This window comes from Stenella coeruleoalba (genome assembly GCF_951394435.1).
Source record: "Stenella coeruleoalba genome assembly, chromosome: 17".
NCBI lineage: Eukaryota > Metazoa > Chordata > Mammalia > Artiodactyla > Delphinidae > Stenella > Stenella coeruleoalba.
In genome coordinates, this window is record NC_137163.1 from 8,472,768 (window position 1) to 8,488,653 (window position 15,886).

The following is a 15,886-nucleotide window of genomic DNA, read 5'->3' on the forward strand; positions in this document are numbered from 1 at the left end:
TTTGTTCCTGTTAGGGGATGCCCAGCTCGGGTGAGAAGAGGTGGGTAGGAGATGGTGTCTGGCTTAAGGGTATGTCAAGACCCTTGACCTTAACTGGCCTCATTGGCAAAGACAGCCAGGACCCTGCAGACAGAGGGACAGCTGTTGACTCTCCCCAAGACTTCAGCAAGTCCCAGGAGGGGGGTCGGGGGGAGAAGTGCTAGGTGAGGAACAGGGGGGACAGGAAAAGAAATCAGGAGAGGGAGGGCAGTGAGAGGAGTGGAGTGAGGGAAACAGCCAGGGCTACAGAGGAGGAAACCACAGTGACAGAGGAAGTAACCAAATAATTGGGGGGGGGGGGGGCGGGGAGGGAGAGAGAGAGAGAGAGAGAGAGAGAGAAAACAAGATGAGAGGGGAAGACCCTGGCTAGCCACACCTATCTGGCTTCCATCTGTGAGACTGATCATTTGGTCCTCCTGTCTGAAATCAAGTTCATATCTTAAGAATAAACTTTACTATGCAAGAGACCAAAGGTGTTTCCCCTTCTCAGGTGAAAGAGGGCTTCCCTGCTGCTTTTCGCTTTATAAATTAATCATTGTTTTCAAATCCCAGCAAGTAAATTCCCCAGGTTGCCGGTGCTTTTAATTCCTGGAGATGCCAGGAAGTGCCACGTTCCGCCAGGTGTTTGCTGCCCTCTCCTGGCTGAAGCCCGGTTCTGCATGCCCCCTGCAGATGGGAACCACAGTGACACTGCGTTTTGGTGACAGGTTAAGGATGAGTTATCCCCTCACCTGGCTCTAAAATCACAATTGGAGCTGAAAGGGACTTAGGTCTCTAGCCCCAACCTCTCCCCTAAGCTTTAGACTTGAATTTCGACCAGCCTGCTGAATATTTCCACTTGGACCTCAAACGGCAGGTGCGCAGCGTAGCTTGTCTTTGCTGTCGTCCTGGCCCCGGGGCACATACTCTTGAAGTCTGTGAACACCACACGGTCCACCCTGTCACCCACCAACCCCCGTGAGCCTCCAGATGCCCCTCCTGCCCAGCCTACACATCCCAGTAGTCGCAAGTCCCGCTGAAACTTCGGAAGGATTCTGTCTCATGGAACCCTGTCATCTCTGCAGGTCAGTCCATGACAACAGCTTCCTGACTGCTGTCCTGTGAGAGAGCAGTCTTTCTAGACATAGGTGATACGGGTGTGGATACTGATGATGCTATAGATACAGATATAGATGACATGGAGGTGGATATAGAAATAGATAAAGATGATATGGATATGGCTATACCTACAGATGTAGTAGATATAGATCTTCTGCAGAATAAAGTCCAAACTCTCACTTGGCCAACAAAACTGTTCATACCCTACTCTGGCTTGCCCCTCCAGGCCCATCCTATATCCCTTGCCTTCTATTCCAACCACAGGGCAACTGCTCATCTCTGAAATTGTTTTTATCCATCCTCTAAACACATATGGGTTCTTCCTAAGTGCCAGGCTTTGGGGTAGTCACTGGGACACAGAGAGGAACAAGATAGACCACCCTCAAGGGGTGGAGCCTCACAGACCAAACACACAAGTGCAGCCCAGACATCATCTGAAGAATGAGGGGGTGAGGTGAGGCTCTATAAAAACTGGATGCACTTGGTACAGATTCCCATCCATACTCTTAGCTTTCTGTTGCTGCCTAACAGATTGCCACTAACTTAGTGGCTTATAGCAACACATGTGAACCGTCTCACAGTTTCCATGGGTTAGGAGCCTGGGCATGTGTTAACTGGGCCCTCCTCTTGGGGTCTCACAAAGCAGCAGTCAAGGGGTGGGCTGGGCTGGGCTCCTTTCTGGAGCTTGGGAGTCCTCCAGACTCACCTGACTGTTGGTCCTTGTGGTTGTAGGACTGAAGTCCCACTTTCATGCTGGTTGTCAGGTTTCATGCAGGGCTGCTTTCAGGTCCTAGAAGCCACCACAGTTTCTGGCCTTGTGACCCTCACAGACCCTTCCCGACATGGCAGCTCACTTCAAGGCCAGCAGGTGATTCTTGCTCCATTCAGCTAAGACGGAGTCTTATCTAAAGTAACATAATCACAGACGCGTCTATCCCATTGCCTTTGCCACATAATGAAACCTAATCAAGGGAATGACATCCCATCACCTCCGCCATAATCTCTTGTTAGAACCAAGTCGAAGGCTCAGCCTGCACTCAGGTATGAGGATTATACAAGGGCATGGCTCGTTTGGGGTCACTTTATGGCCTGGTCACCATGCACACACCTCGTAGACTCTTCCCAAGATTCACATACATTTCAAGTACAGGACTGTGCGTCGAGTCCCAGAATCTGCCTAAGGACTCTTGTTCCTCCTGAATTAGTTTAGCTGTGGGACATCAAGCTTTCCCTTCTCCCCACACATATCCCCACCCAGGCCACAGGCTCTAGCCCCATGTTCAATGCCCAGTAAAGATAAAACCACTCCATAAGGCCATGGTTGGTGATTGTCTTTGCAGGACCACGATCTTGTAATTTTAGCCAGTCTTGTACCTAACACCCTTTCAGCATGTGGCCATATCCTCTCCTCTTTGTCATTCCCGGCCCTCAAGACCAACCCCCCCCCCCCCGACCCCCGTCTCCAATTTCTGGCTACTTTTTCTTACTGAGAGGTTTGGCAGTCTTGTGCCTTTAGGGTTGCAACTTCCACCTCAACTGGATCAGTAAAATGTTTCACTAGGCGAAGGCAGTTCCTGCCCTAGGATGAATTCTCAAGTTGGGTGTTAAGATAGAGTGCTTTATGTATGACACAGTGCACAAACGATTACAAAATGATAATGGGTTAGGATCAGTCCTGGAATAGAAATGCCTTAGGGTGCTCTGTGATCCTAAGGGAGGGATCACATGAGGAAACCTACAGGCAGCAGCTGGGAGGCTCTGGAGGCAAAGCCAGGACGAGCACCGTCAAGGTATCAGCAGGAAGACGAGCACCGTCAAGGTATCAGCAGGAAGACGAAGGGGCGTGTGTGGGGAGCGGGCAGGGAAGGGGAGAGTCGAGGCAGACGTCGGTAGGGTAAGAGAATCTGAGGAAGTGCTGTGATTCAGTACGGCCCGCCTGGGTGTGGGAGAGCAAGAAGAGATGAGGCTGTGAGGAAGGCAAAGCCAGGTCATGGAAGGCTCACACCCCTTGCTAAAGGAGAAGATTGAATGGGGTTTTGTGTCCACAGTGCCGAAGGGTCCATACTCCAGGTCAACACATACAATGGGCAATGTCCTGGATAAACCGAAACATATGGTCAACCCTAGCTAAGCCTCACATATCTTTCCACCCCTTTGGCCACAGCCTCTGGCATGCTTCCAGTGCTGTGCTCCCAAAGCATGTGGTGGACACTCAGATCATAACCTCAACCACACTCTCGTGCGATTATTTGTGCTCTGTTTCCCCCACTGGACTAGGAGAAATGATGGCTAGGTTTTATTCATGTTTGTACCCTTAAAGCCATCTCTCTGCCTAGGACAGAAGAGGCATTGATATTAAATCACAATAAAATAGTAGCTAACATTTAATGAAGGCTAAGTATCTGTCAGGCATTCTTCTAAGCCCATGACACAGATTATATCATTGAAACATTGAGAGCACAGCACTTTTATTGGATCCATTTTACATATGAGAAAATCAGGATGCAGAGAGGTTGTGTAACTTGCCTAAGATGACACAGCATGAGAGGAGGGAGAGGATTCTAATCTAGATCTTATCTCCAGAGCCTTTGAATGAATAAAGTCAAGTCCTGAGAGAACAAGAGTATGGATTTGTAGAATCGTCTAAGAGCACGTTTCCCAGAGCCTGTCCAGCCAGGGATGCCTGTGTGTCTGGGCAGGCACCAGGCATCATTTGCGTGACCTTAAACAGTGGACCGAACGACTCTCCATCCGTTATCTCCTGTGGTCCTCACAATAACTGTGATCTCTAGGCAGGTTCGTTATTCTCATTCTATGGACGTGATCACTGGGGTTCCCAGAATCAGTGAGCTGCTCAAGATCACATACCAGAGCCTCTTTCTAGTCCATATCTTTGGACTCCAAACTGTATGGTCTTTTTACTGACAACACAGTTGTCCTGACGGTAATGATTCCTTCTGAGGAATTTCTTCATTGCTAAAATGGGAATGATCATATCTACCTTGGGAGGCGGTTGTGAGGATAAATGAGCTGATAGATGTAGCAACTGCTCGCTAAAGAGTGGTGGGGGGTGTTGACGTTGTTACAGTTGTCACTGTCATCATCATCGTCATCATCACCTGAGAAGATTTGGGATGAAGAGAAGGCAGATTCCAGCTATGGATCAGGAGTCATGAATTTAAATAAAATGGCCAAACACAGGAGGGAGTTGAAAATCTTGTTTGGGTTCATAGGCAGGGTTGGAAACATGGATTCAGGTCTGCAGATCAGCTGCACTGTTGATCAGAAAATGTGATCAGGAGGGATCACCAAGGGCCGGAGCCAGGACTCTGGTCCAGTCCAGGGCCCGGAGCAGACATTTCCAGGCCTCCTTACATCATGGTCCTTACTGTCACACCATGAGATCGCTTCCTGTTTGTCTGAACTCTGAGCTCAGGAGGACGGGATCCAGCTTATTCATCATTGAATTTCAGCTCTGTCCCCCAGTGCCTGCCATATAAATGTTGGATGGATGGATGGATGGATGGATGGATGGATGGATGAATGAATGAATGTACAAGTGGGTACCCACTTACACAAACCAAAAAAGCATGGATTGGAACCTAGCAGGGCACAGAGCCAGATTACACAGAGCAGGAGAGCTTGGAGTATGTGACCCAGCCTCCTGCATGGACCCTCGCTTGTAATTTCCCTCTTACACACCCAGGGAACCTGGTGCTGACCATTGAACCAAAGACTCTCCACCAGGAGCCAGGGAGAACCCTTTTTCTTTGCTGAAACAGGGAAGCGTGCACACACACACACTGTCCCTCCACCGCCATCATCACCCCCCTCACACACAGGGAGTTTATAAACATAATAATCTCAAAGGGTTGTTTGCAGTTAGCTTCTGCCTGAGGCGGGGCCATGAACCAGATGAGCTTGCAGTGACTTTTCAATGAGCAACACTGCATCGCGGTGGCTTCTGTTCTTTCTAGCAGGAAGCACCCTTGGTAATTTCAAAATCGATTCTGAAGGCCCCCAGTTGAAAGAGGTTGTTTCCTTTAGTAACCATTGACTGTCAAAAAAATAATAATAATATGAAGATATGGTGACAGACGCCATCACCGAATTTATCAATCGTTGGATGCATTTGTTTTTATTCTAAGAATGTTTTCATATGTTTGAAAAACATAGACCTATATGTGCAGGACACATGATTAACATATTCATATTCCCGTTGATTTACCAAAGCTTGCGGTAACTTTGGTTTTTCAAGGCATCTGCAGCCCTCCAGGGCTGGGACCCGATGATCTAATTCAAATTCTCACTGTTTCCACTAACTAGCTGGTAAAGTAAAAGTTATGCACATTGCCTCACCTCTCTCAGCCCTGTTTTCTTTAACTGGAGCACTAATTCCTACCTGCCTTTCAGGTGTGTTATGAGGTTAAATGGGGTCACGGATAAAGCACACACCTATGTCGAACGGATGCTGTAGCTTCATCCCGTCTGACACCTTCGCAGTCTTGCCTCGGCGCAATCCAAGACTAGACGCTTCCTTAGTTTCCTTCTTCCTTCCCCTCTAGGTTCCTGATTGTCCTTGGGTGCTTGATTCTGGCCGTCCTGACCACCTTCAGGGAGTACGAGACTGTTTCGGGAGACTGGCTTCTGCTGCTGGTGAGGAGGCGCCTGCCCCGTGGTGCTGTGCTGTGGGGGTAGATGCTCTGGTGGGACCGCCAACGATGAAGACAAGGAGGCCTTGGGTGCAGTTCTGCCCAACCGGTTTTGGCTTCCTGGAGTCTCTGGCCAAGTCCAGGCCCAGGAGAAAGCATTGGTGGATCAGTGGCTGAGGTCTGCTGGGGGCACAGGTGGAGCAGGGAATGGCTGGCCTGTGTTATTCCAGGTTAGAGATAAGGGGACATAAACAAGGTCAACACAAACACCAATACCCACTGGTTAAATGGTAAAATACAGCTTCCCAACCCTCTGACAGTAACACAAAGGCATGTTTCGTCCCAACCCTTCCTCTGCTTTTCCTCCCTAAACCCTGAGGATCTCTTCCTTCAAGGCCAAGCAACAAATCCCATTTCTGCATGAGCACTCCAGGACCTCCCTTCTGGGCCTCTGCCTGTTTTTACTCTCCAGTCTGTATCCCGTGGTGCGGCAGAGAGAGCGTGCAGTTAGAATTCTCGGGCAAGTTACCTAACACCCCGACTCAGTCTCCTCCCACCCTCACCTAAAAGATGTAGCAGTGTACGGTGAGGGGCACACGCCGATAGGCTGGTGCAGCCTCCACACCGGGCCAGGAGGAGGCTCCCAGGAAGGGCTGGATCCTTCTCCAGCTGGCCTTTTGAATGACCACGCCTTCCTGGATTAGGATCAACCCACCTCTCTAGGGTGAGGCCCCACCCCCTGCACAGGGAAGGGATGCCAGCCCCCAATCAGGGTTTACGAAATAGCAGAACCTTTGCCTCCCACTGAGCTAACCAGTGTCCATGGTGCTGGAATCAGCAGGTTCCTTCCAAGGGCAGGTGTTGACAGTCTACAGGGCAGATCTGAAGTTAAGACCTGAGCAGATGACTCCTGGGAAGCCATCCAGTTCCAGGAACTAAGTTTCGAGGATTGCTGCAGCTCCCCAAGGGCCCCAGGGAGGTCACCAACCAGTGGGGGCGAAGGTGTCTCCATCTGACGCACAAAGGAGGCTCAGCAGGGAAGATGCAAAGCCGCTGTCCCGGGAGACGCCATAGCATGGTCCTGACGGGCTCAGAGCCTGATCACCTGCCTGGGATTCCTTGTTTGCCACTTTTGGCCTTGAGACATTTGTTCAGCCACTCCTTGCCCAGCCTGGGTTTTTCAAAATACAAGATGAGGGTCATATTATAAAATACTTCCGGGTGGTGCCTGGCCCAGGAGCTGTGCTCAGTAACCGTTGGCCACGATTAGCAATACCAGGGACCAGACACCGGCTGGGCAATATCATTGATTCCTCTCCTTCCAACCCAACTGAACTTCTTGGAGGCTTTTAGTACATTAAAGGGATTTTTTAAAAATGATCCATTAGAACAAAAACATAGAAAAAAGGCTTAATGTTAGAGACAGTTAGCACATCAGAGTGAAGACAGGAACTGCCCCAAACTGAATGGAGGTGATCAGCCTGTCCTACCCCCTCTACCACCAAACCAGCAACAACAGAAATCCAGCTCTTCAGAACTTACGGACAGAAATCGCTAGTTCTGGACAACCGGGTCCCGGTTAATGTGTCTCTCCACATGTGCTTCAACGCAGGAAACATTTGCTATTTTCATCTTCGGAGCCGAGTTTGCTTTGAGGATCTGGGCTGCTGGGTGTTGCTGCCGATACAAAGGCTGGCGGGGACGACTGAAGTTTGCCAGGAAGCCCTTGTGCATGTTGGGTAAGCCCTGACCCCGAGCCCGGGGGTGCCTCATCCCCTCTGTTGGTGCATTATTTCTCTGAGGCAATTTTAAGCAGACGCTGTTCTTCTGGGAAACCATGCGGCATCGTGGGGGCCCGCCCCGCCTCTGACCCTCCCTTCAATCCTCCAGCAGGTGGAATTCCTGCCCCCGTGGCTTCTCTTTATAATGAGTCCACAGGGCAGGAATTCTTAAGGCGGGTGGGAGACACTCTTGGCATTTGGGTCGTGAAGGAGCCACAGCTCGTTGCAGGATGTGGGGCAACCCCAGTCCCTGGAGTAGTAGCACCCCAGTCACCGTGACAGCCAAACTGCCCGTGCAGTTCGACTGGCCCCGGTGGGGATGGGAGGCGTGACACCATTGCTGGTTGAGAATGACCTCTGTAGGGCCGCAGAGGTAATTCTTCCATCCTAACACCCAGTCTGGAAGAATCTAGCACCTGTGACCCCCCTCGCCACCATAATGCTGTGTCCTGACCCACCTTGCTTTGGGGAGGTGTCATGGAGACTCCTCCATCCAGGTGTAGGCATTTTGATAGCAAAGAAGGTGGAAGCTCTCACACACACCTATTGGTGCACCCCACCATGTTCCCGTCTGAAGGTCCTACTAAAGTCATACAGTGACAGGACGAAATCTACCTGCAGTGATGGTTAGGAGTCTTGTAGCTTCGACTTCCTAGGGATGGTTAAAGTCAGAGGATCATAGAATGTCAGGGCTGGAAGGGACCTTCAGAAGCGTTTGGTTGAAGATGCCCTCCTGTCTGATGCTCCAGCCCCCTTTGCAGCAGCCTTTAAGTGGTCCCCCAGACTCTACTTGCATACCTCCAGTCACGGGGCGCTCACCACCTCTCGAGGGTATTCATTCCATCTTAACTCCTCTGACTGTCTTCAGATATTCGAGTTCAGCCATCCTATTCCTCCCCTCCACTCCAGCAGTCTCCTTTCATTGGGAGGGATGTGCTTAGCGGCTTCAACTCCATCTTACAGCCCATTTTCTTAGCATCATAGACCCTCTCCTCTGAGCTGCTGCTTATTCCTCACTCCCCTTTTAAAAAGTGACCTGCTGGGACTGGATACAGCCCTGTGGGTACAAATGACCCAGCCAGGGAGGAAGAGCTGGACCCCTCCCCTGTCCTAGGTGCCAAGTTCTCTCCGTGCCTCCTGGGGCTGTGTTGCCGCGTTTGCAGGTTGCCTCACACAAAGGACAGGTACCAGCCTCACTGTCAGCTGAAGCCTCTCTTCCTTCTTCCCATTTGCTGCTGAGGTTGGAAATCTGAGGGTTTTGTTTATTGCTTAGAATTTTGAGTGCAAGGAGGGTGGGTGTGTGTACGCACACGTGCACACGTGCAATTTTGGAGCACTTGGTAGTTACTGGGTTTTTTTCACATTTTTTTCCTCTCTTCCTTTGTCCTCTTTCCATGTCTATCTACCGTGTCTGAGTCCTTTACAGCTGCTATAACAGTACACCACAGACAGCGTAGCTTATAAACAACAGAAATTTATTTCTCACAGTTCTGGAGGCTGGACATCTGAGATTGGGGTGGCAGCATGGCCGGGTTCTGGTGAGAGTCCAGTTCCCACTTCCTAGACAGCTGTCTTCTTGCTGTGTCCTCACATGATGGAAGGGGCGAGGGAGCACGCTGGGGTCTCTTTCATAAGGGTACTAATGCCATGCATGGGGGATCCACCCTCATGACCTAATCACCTCCCAAAGGCCCCACCTCCCAATACCATTACACGGGGGGTTAGGACTCAACATATGAATTTGAAAGGACCCGAACATTCAGTCCATGGCAGCCCCCAACTTTCCTTCCCCTTCCTCTTTCCTGTCTTTCTTTTAAGTCTTAAGCTGACTTTTTTTTGGGGTGACCTATCCAGTGTGTGTGTGTGTGTGTGTGTGTGTGTGTGTGTGTGGGCAGGGGGTGGGGGAGATGACTTTGTGATCGACGGTGCCCAGATTCAGAGGTTCCTGCCAAGTTAGAGGATGTCATAGCATGCGGAGCCCGGGCCCTTCCGGAACAGGGGCGTTCCCCGTGGAACTGTCTCCACTATTCCAGGATTGTACCGGAGCTCCAGATCACGTTCCCCTGCCCGCCTTCCTGGAGAGACAAGGCTGGGCCTCAGCCTCCACCATCCTTGCTGGCCTCTTTCCTGATGTCGCTGCATTTTCTCTTCTACCCCTCTCAACTTCTCCCGTAACGTGGCCCCTGTGGGAAATGTTGCTTTTCTCTGTGTGTCTGACAAGAGGCTGGTCATCACGTCCACACACATCATGGCCTCCTTGCTCGAAGCAGCCTCAGACCCTGCCATTTTGGGCGTGGATGGGTCCCTCTGGGCCAGAATTTGCTGTCCTGTCAGAGTGTCATAGACTTCAGTCACATTTACCCTGCACCTAGGTTTTGTTTTCTCTTTTACAAACGTGATAAATGGGTATCTTTGCACAGATAGACTGAGAAGCCTGGCCAAGGATGTAGACCTATTGGTATCCAGGTGTCTGAGCACTACTTTTTCCCAAGGCGTAGGCACACCTGGGAGATACTTGGACACGGTGGAAGGAGTGCCAGCTTTTTTGGCAGATGTACCTGGTGTAGATCAAGGAGCCTAATCCAAGCTGGGCGGCAGCACAAACAAAGGTGTAGAGGTGTGAGAGGACACTGTGGGCTCAGCAAACCACACGTGCTTCCAGAAGGTTCCCAGAGGCTGGATCACAGAGGGTTTTCAGAAGTTTGGACTTTGCCCAGTGGATAAACATTCCTACAGTGTGTTCCCTGGAATCCTGATGCTCTTGCAAAACAAACAAACAAAAACAGTTCAGACAGGTCAAAATCTTTGGAGAAAGGCTGGACTTCATTGGTAAAATTGAGAGCCACAGGGCCTATTAGCATATTAAAGGCTCTGAGAAGTCCTGCAGTAGCAAAACCTGTTTAATTGAATTTTTTTCAGATTTACTTGATCATGGGATCCTTTTCACTTGCTTAGCCCCCTGCAGTACAGTGGGGGGATAACGGATCCGGGAGCTGAGGGGAGGGCATTGAAGGGAATAAGAAAGAGACCAGGCCCGCTTTCTTCCATCCTCAGCCATTTAACTTCAGGAGCCAGCTTGGCCCTTTCAGAAGTGCCTCATCCCCTCGGCCTCTGCTTCCACCAGTCACAGCTCTGGTAGACGTTTCTAGGTCACCTCCTGACAGCAGCATCCCACTTCTGGGGTGGGCCCCATGTTTTCCCACAGTCTACCCCAGGGCCTTCTCTGAAGCTGAGGGAGGTCACAGGCAGTGGAGCTGGTGAGTGTGGGGACGTTACGACCCCCTCAGCCAGCAGGGAACAGGATCTGGTGGACAGATGGCCCAGCTCCCATCTTTCAGAGGGACAGTGGTGGGAGGTGTTCTGCCTACAGCTCAGAGGCTCCAGCAGCAGCCTTGACAACATCCCTTGCACTGGCCTTTTCCCCGCCCCCCTCTCCCCTCACTTCTGCTTCCTGAGATCATTTCTCATTAAATCAGCCACAGCCTCGTCCCTGGCTCAGGGGCTGTTTGCAGGGAAAACCCACAGTAAAGCAGCATCTGAGCTTCAGGCTTCATCTCCACCACCTGGGCAGCCCAGATCCCTTCTCGGCCAGAGAGGGGCCCCCAAGTGCCACTCCCGGAGGGCCTTGGAGCTTCACTTCCCTAGGATTTAGAGTGAGCGTTGGAATCCAGCAGGCCTCCTGCATCCAGTCCCAAGTCAGCCACATCCGGCCGCGTGGCCCTAGGAGGGCATTCACGCTCAGAGCTCCTGTCTCCTCACCTGTCACGGGAGAACGCGAATCACGTGCGGTCCACGTGACGATTTAACGCAGCAGCGTTTAGCTTGTGTTCGTCTGCCGCCGACTGCCTGTGACGGCTCCCGTGCCTCGGCCTGACCTCCTTTCCCCCTCCCCTGCCACCCTCCGTCCTCTCTCCAGACATCTTCGTGCTGATTGCCTCTGTGCCGGTGGTTGCCGTGGGAAACCAGGGCAATGTCCTGGCCACGTCCCTGCGGAGCCTGCGCTTCCTGCAGATACTGCGGATGCTTCGCATGGACCGGAGGGGCGGCACCTGGAAGCTCCTGGGCTCGGCCATCTGCGCCCACAGCAAAGTAAGTGTCGCTGCGAAGAGGCCAGACCGCGCTGGCTTCCTGCCCACCTAGGCCCATCCGTGGCATCTCCTCCCTGACAGCATCCCCAGAGGGTGGTTGTCCTGCCCACTGATGATGATGATGACAGTGAAGATGGGGGGAGAAGCAGCAGCAGGAAGGAGAAGCACACACAGGTGTGCCGCAGCCAGCAGACGCAGGTAGACCCGGGCTCAGGTCTCAGCCGCACCAAATGCAAACAACTTTGGCCAAGTCACTCAACCCCCTTTGACCTCAGTTTTCCCTCATTCCTAAAGCGGGGATGATAATGCCTGTACCTCCGGATTGTGGAGAGGATGAAATGAGCCAATGCAAACCAGCATGGGATGGGAGGGAAGGGTTCTGGAATCCGGCAGACTGGTTTGAATCCAGACTCTATTGATGGGACTTTGGAGATTTCCTGTAACCCCTCTGGGTCTTCTCTCCTGCCGTTTATAAAATGGAAATGATAATGCGTTCACCTCAGGGTGAAAAGCCTTTAGAATACACCCAGTTCATTGATGTGGTTCAGTTGCTATTGTTATTACGTAGCCAGAAGCACAGGTGCCTAGAATTTAGTGTTCGATACAGATTAGCTCGCCCCCGGGGTCAGGCACTGTTCTTACCCCATTTCAGTGCTAAGGAAGCAGATCTGGAAAGAGGAAGTGAGCTGCCCACCAGCACAGACCCAGGCTGTCTGGCTTCAGAGCCTGTGCTCAGTGATTTGCTGCTGGTCGTGGCGGCTCTTGCCTCGCCAAGGGAGATGAGAAGCTGGGATGAGTGGGACCTGGCCTGATCTCTCCCAGAGTCCCACGTGCTTGTGCAGGTGTGGAAACCCAGGCAGGCAGAGTCCAGCGTGTCTGGAGCTGTCTCTGTCGTGCTCCCTGTGTTTCTTTCCTATGGTTAGCCCAGACCTTTGGTAGCACTTTGTGTTAACATCCCTGCCTCAGCCGGACCCTGGAGAAATGAAGCAAAAACCTCTGAGTGGCAGGAAAAACCTCACACTCCGAGGCCAGTTCAGGAGAAATCGGAGTGAAGGACCCCTGGGATGGGTGTTCTTCAGGGGATAAAGCCAAAGCTACCTTTGTCACTACAAGAGCGTCTTCTTGTGCCAGGCTTGGTGGGTACAATGGACACGGTTGGTGCCCTGACCAGGCTACCTTTACCGGGAGGATGTGCTCAGCCCTCAGCTGCTATGAGAGTTAGCCGCTAATATTCCCAGCTGTCCCCTTCTCTGGAGACATACAGGAGCGCAGCCTGGCCCAGGAGCTTAAACTGTTCTCATCTTCCTTCCCCCACATGAGGGAAGCACACAGTCAGTGACTGACTGACACAAGTACCTTTCCTGTGTTGGGACCAGCCCTGTGGTGCAGTTCACACTCCAGAGCTCCCCGTGGGATCAGGCTGAAGGAGGCCCCAGCAGAGACCACATCCTTGCTGAGCTCTTGTCTCCTGCCCTGTCTGGTTTCTTTCACTCCCTCTCTCCCGAGACCCTCCCTCAATCATCAAATGCACCTGAGTTTCTGTCTCAGGCTCTGCTTCTGGGGAACTGCACCAAAGGCAGTGATCCTGGGGCAAGTTGCCCTTGAGGAGCTCAGAGTTTCCCTTATATGCGTTAACAGCACCATGCCATCCCCACTTGGCAACCCCAGAATGCCTCCACACAGCTAACTCCTGGGTTCTTCCAGCTCAGTGCACACCCAGATATGCCGGCATGTCATCGTAGAATACAGGAGCTCAGGAGTCAGACAGCAGCTCAGTGCAAATTTCAGCTGTGCCGCCTTCCAGCCGTAAGACTTTAAGAACATTGCTCTGTCTTTATACGAGCTTCCCCAGTGGTTAAAATGTGAATCCTTCCAGCGGCTCACATAAGAAAAAGGTACATGTAAGTGCCTGGTGAATAGTAAATGCTCATTAATGATAGCATGGATTATTTCAAACATGCTTTTCTTCACGAACATACAAGTAAATATATACAGAAAATGAAATACAAATTTAAAACGTCCGGAGTCTCTCACTGGAGGATGCAGTTTCTTGCCATACATGTGTCATTCCCCATCTGTGCCACTTCTGGCCACAGGCTCGGGGAGGTCAGGGCTTTCTTTTCAGAGTTCTTTCTTCTCCCGACCTTCTATTTTGTCTTTTATCAGAGGACTTGTCAGCAATACCTAAACCTGTCTCCATGGAGCTGAGCTGATTCCCAGCTCCAGTGGAAATCAGGGCTAAAAGGGCTACTTACGGTCCTTGTCCTGTGCTCCCTCAGATTAGAATAGATGACAGTTGGATGTTTGCTATGTAATTCCTGGGAAAAGATGGTCCGCGCCACCGCCAGACCCCACAACTGATGCCAGGCGGGCAGAACTTCAAGTATGTGGCAGGAGACCAAAGGCAGACAAAACAACTGCTTGGCAAGCTCTGTATCCCATCCTTCCCCCAACAGTCCCACTAGACGAGCCTTCAGCCTTTCACTGTGCCGAAGCTGCAGAGCAGTTATAGGGCTGGCCTTCACTTCCGGGGCAGGCAGTGTGTTCAGGAGGTAAGCGCTTACCTGGATTTGAGTCCAGCATTTACTAACTGCAAGAGCTTACACCAGTTCCTTCTCTGAGCCTGGTGAACAGGCACTTACAATTCATTTCTTCATTCATTCAGAAAACGTGTTCTCTGGGCCAAGTTCCATGCTTGACTCCCCTGGAGACTCAGAGATGAAGAGTGACGGGCCCATACAGGGTTGCACAGGGTTAGACTTTAACGCTCTTACTAAAGTTAGGATCAGCCGGGCTCTGCTTCCAAAACAAATAAGCCCTGGAGTCTCTGACTTAGCACAAAAGATGTGGGTGTCTTCTCACTCACACAGTGTTTCATGTGGGCTGGGTGGTCCTCATCTGTCTTGGAAATGAGCCTTGAGTCACCAAGGCAAGGGAAGGGGAGCCCAGAGCATCCTCTAGAATGGATTTAAGGCAGGAAGTAGCTCCCATCACCCCCCCAACATTGGCTGGACCCCAGGCCCTCAGCCTGCACCTGACTGCAGGGGGGCTCAGGCGTGTGTCCTGCCACAGAACTGCTGGCGGAAACTGCCTCCAGGCAGAATTGCCTTGAATAGCCTTGAGATGACTGCAGGGCACAGAGTGGGGACACATTTCACTCCTCAGGGACGACCTTTATACCAGCTCTTAATCCCACCCAGCCAGTGCTTCTGTGTGTGTATGGACAGCTGTTTCTCTGCTTAAGCACCAGGTGAAACTTCTGACTTGCGTTTGGGGGCCAGAGGGTATGAGAAAGCTTAGGCACGCCAGAATCACACCTAACAGAGCAAGAGGGTCATGCTCATACAGCCACTGGGGAAGGACCATCCAATTAGTCTTTTCCTTCTCAAACCCCAGCGGGGCAGACACTCACGGAGGGGAAGGACTGGCTGGATTGCCTGCAGCATGTCAGCTAACCTCTCTCTGCTGTAAACTCACACGAGTGCACTGTGCACGGGATGCTGTGGGGAAGGCCAGGCCTCTAAGCAAATGAGCATAAGAAAGTGTTAGAGATTGAAAGTTTGTTTGGAAAATAGTGAAGGCATTGAAAGAAAGCTAGAAATGAACCCTAGCTCTAATTGGGGGAGCAAACATCATAATGGAGGTGACGTGAGTCTGAAGATGACTCAGTGCTCTCTGGTTGGTCCCATGGGGAGGGACAGGGAGGACAGAGGACCAAGGTGAACAAAGGCACAGAAGCAGGCAGAAAGCAGCCCTGTCAGCGCGACGCGATTCACCCATAAAGCCAGCTGACTGGCCGCAGATGGTCAGATAGATGAACTCCATCGACATGAACGGCTTCATCCTCTGTGATGACTCAGCAGGAATGACGGGCCTAATCTCCAGGCGGTGTTCACCCATGACTTTGACTTTCTTCTGCCCAACCTACCACAGTAACCACAGCAACCCTTGGGACTGGAATAGAATGAAAGACATAGAAAGCACCTCAGGGCTTGTCATGGTCAGGATGTTTGAAACCTCAGTGATTTGCCCATCTTTGCCATATCTCTGCGCCATCCTTACTGTTGTTCAACGTTTTCCTTTAAATCAGCTTTCTCCTGTTTACATACATGTCCTAGTCTGTCATGCGGGAATATCCATGAAATAATAGGTTTTAGTGTAATCTGTGCTAATGTGTAATATGGTCTAAATCAGTAGGTGACCGCGTCACATAAAAAACACCTGTCTG

At 51.3% G+C, this 15,886-nt stretch overlaps 1 protein-coding gene across 1 annotated transcript in view; it reads left to right on the forward strand.

The window, feature by feature from the left end:
* KCNQ3 (potassium voltage-gated channel subfamily Q member 3) overlaps positions 1-15,886 on the forward strand; it is a 298,396-nt gene that overhangs the window by 239,258 nt on the left and 43,252 nt on the right. Inside the window, 3 exon segments of the mRNA XM_079901356.1 lie at positions 5,703-5,793; positions 7,402-7,528; positions 11,487-11,659. Coding sequence (XP_079757482.1) covers positions 5,703-5,793; positions 7,402-7,528; positions 11,487-11,659 — 391 coding nt within the window.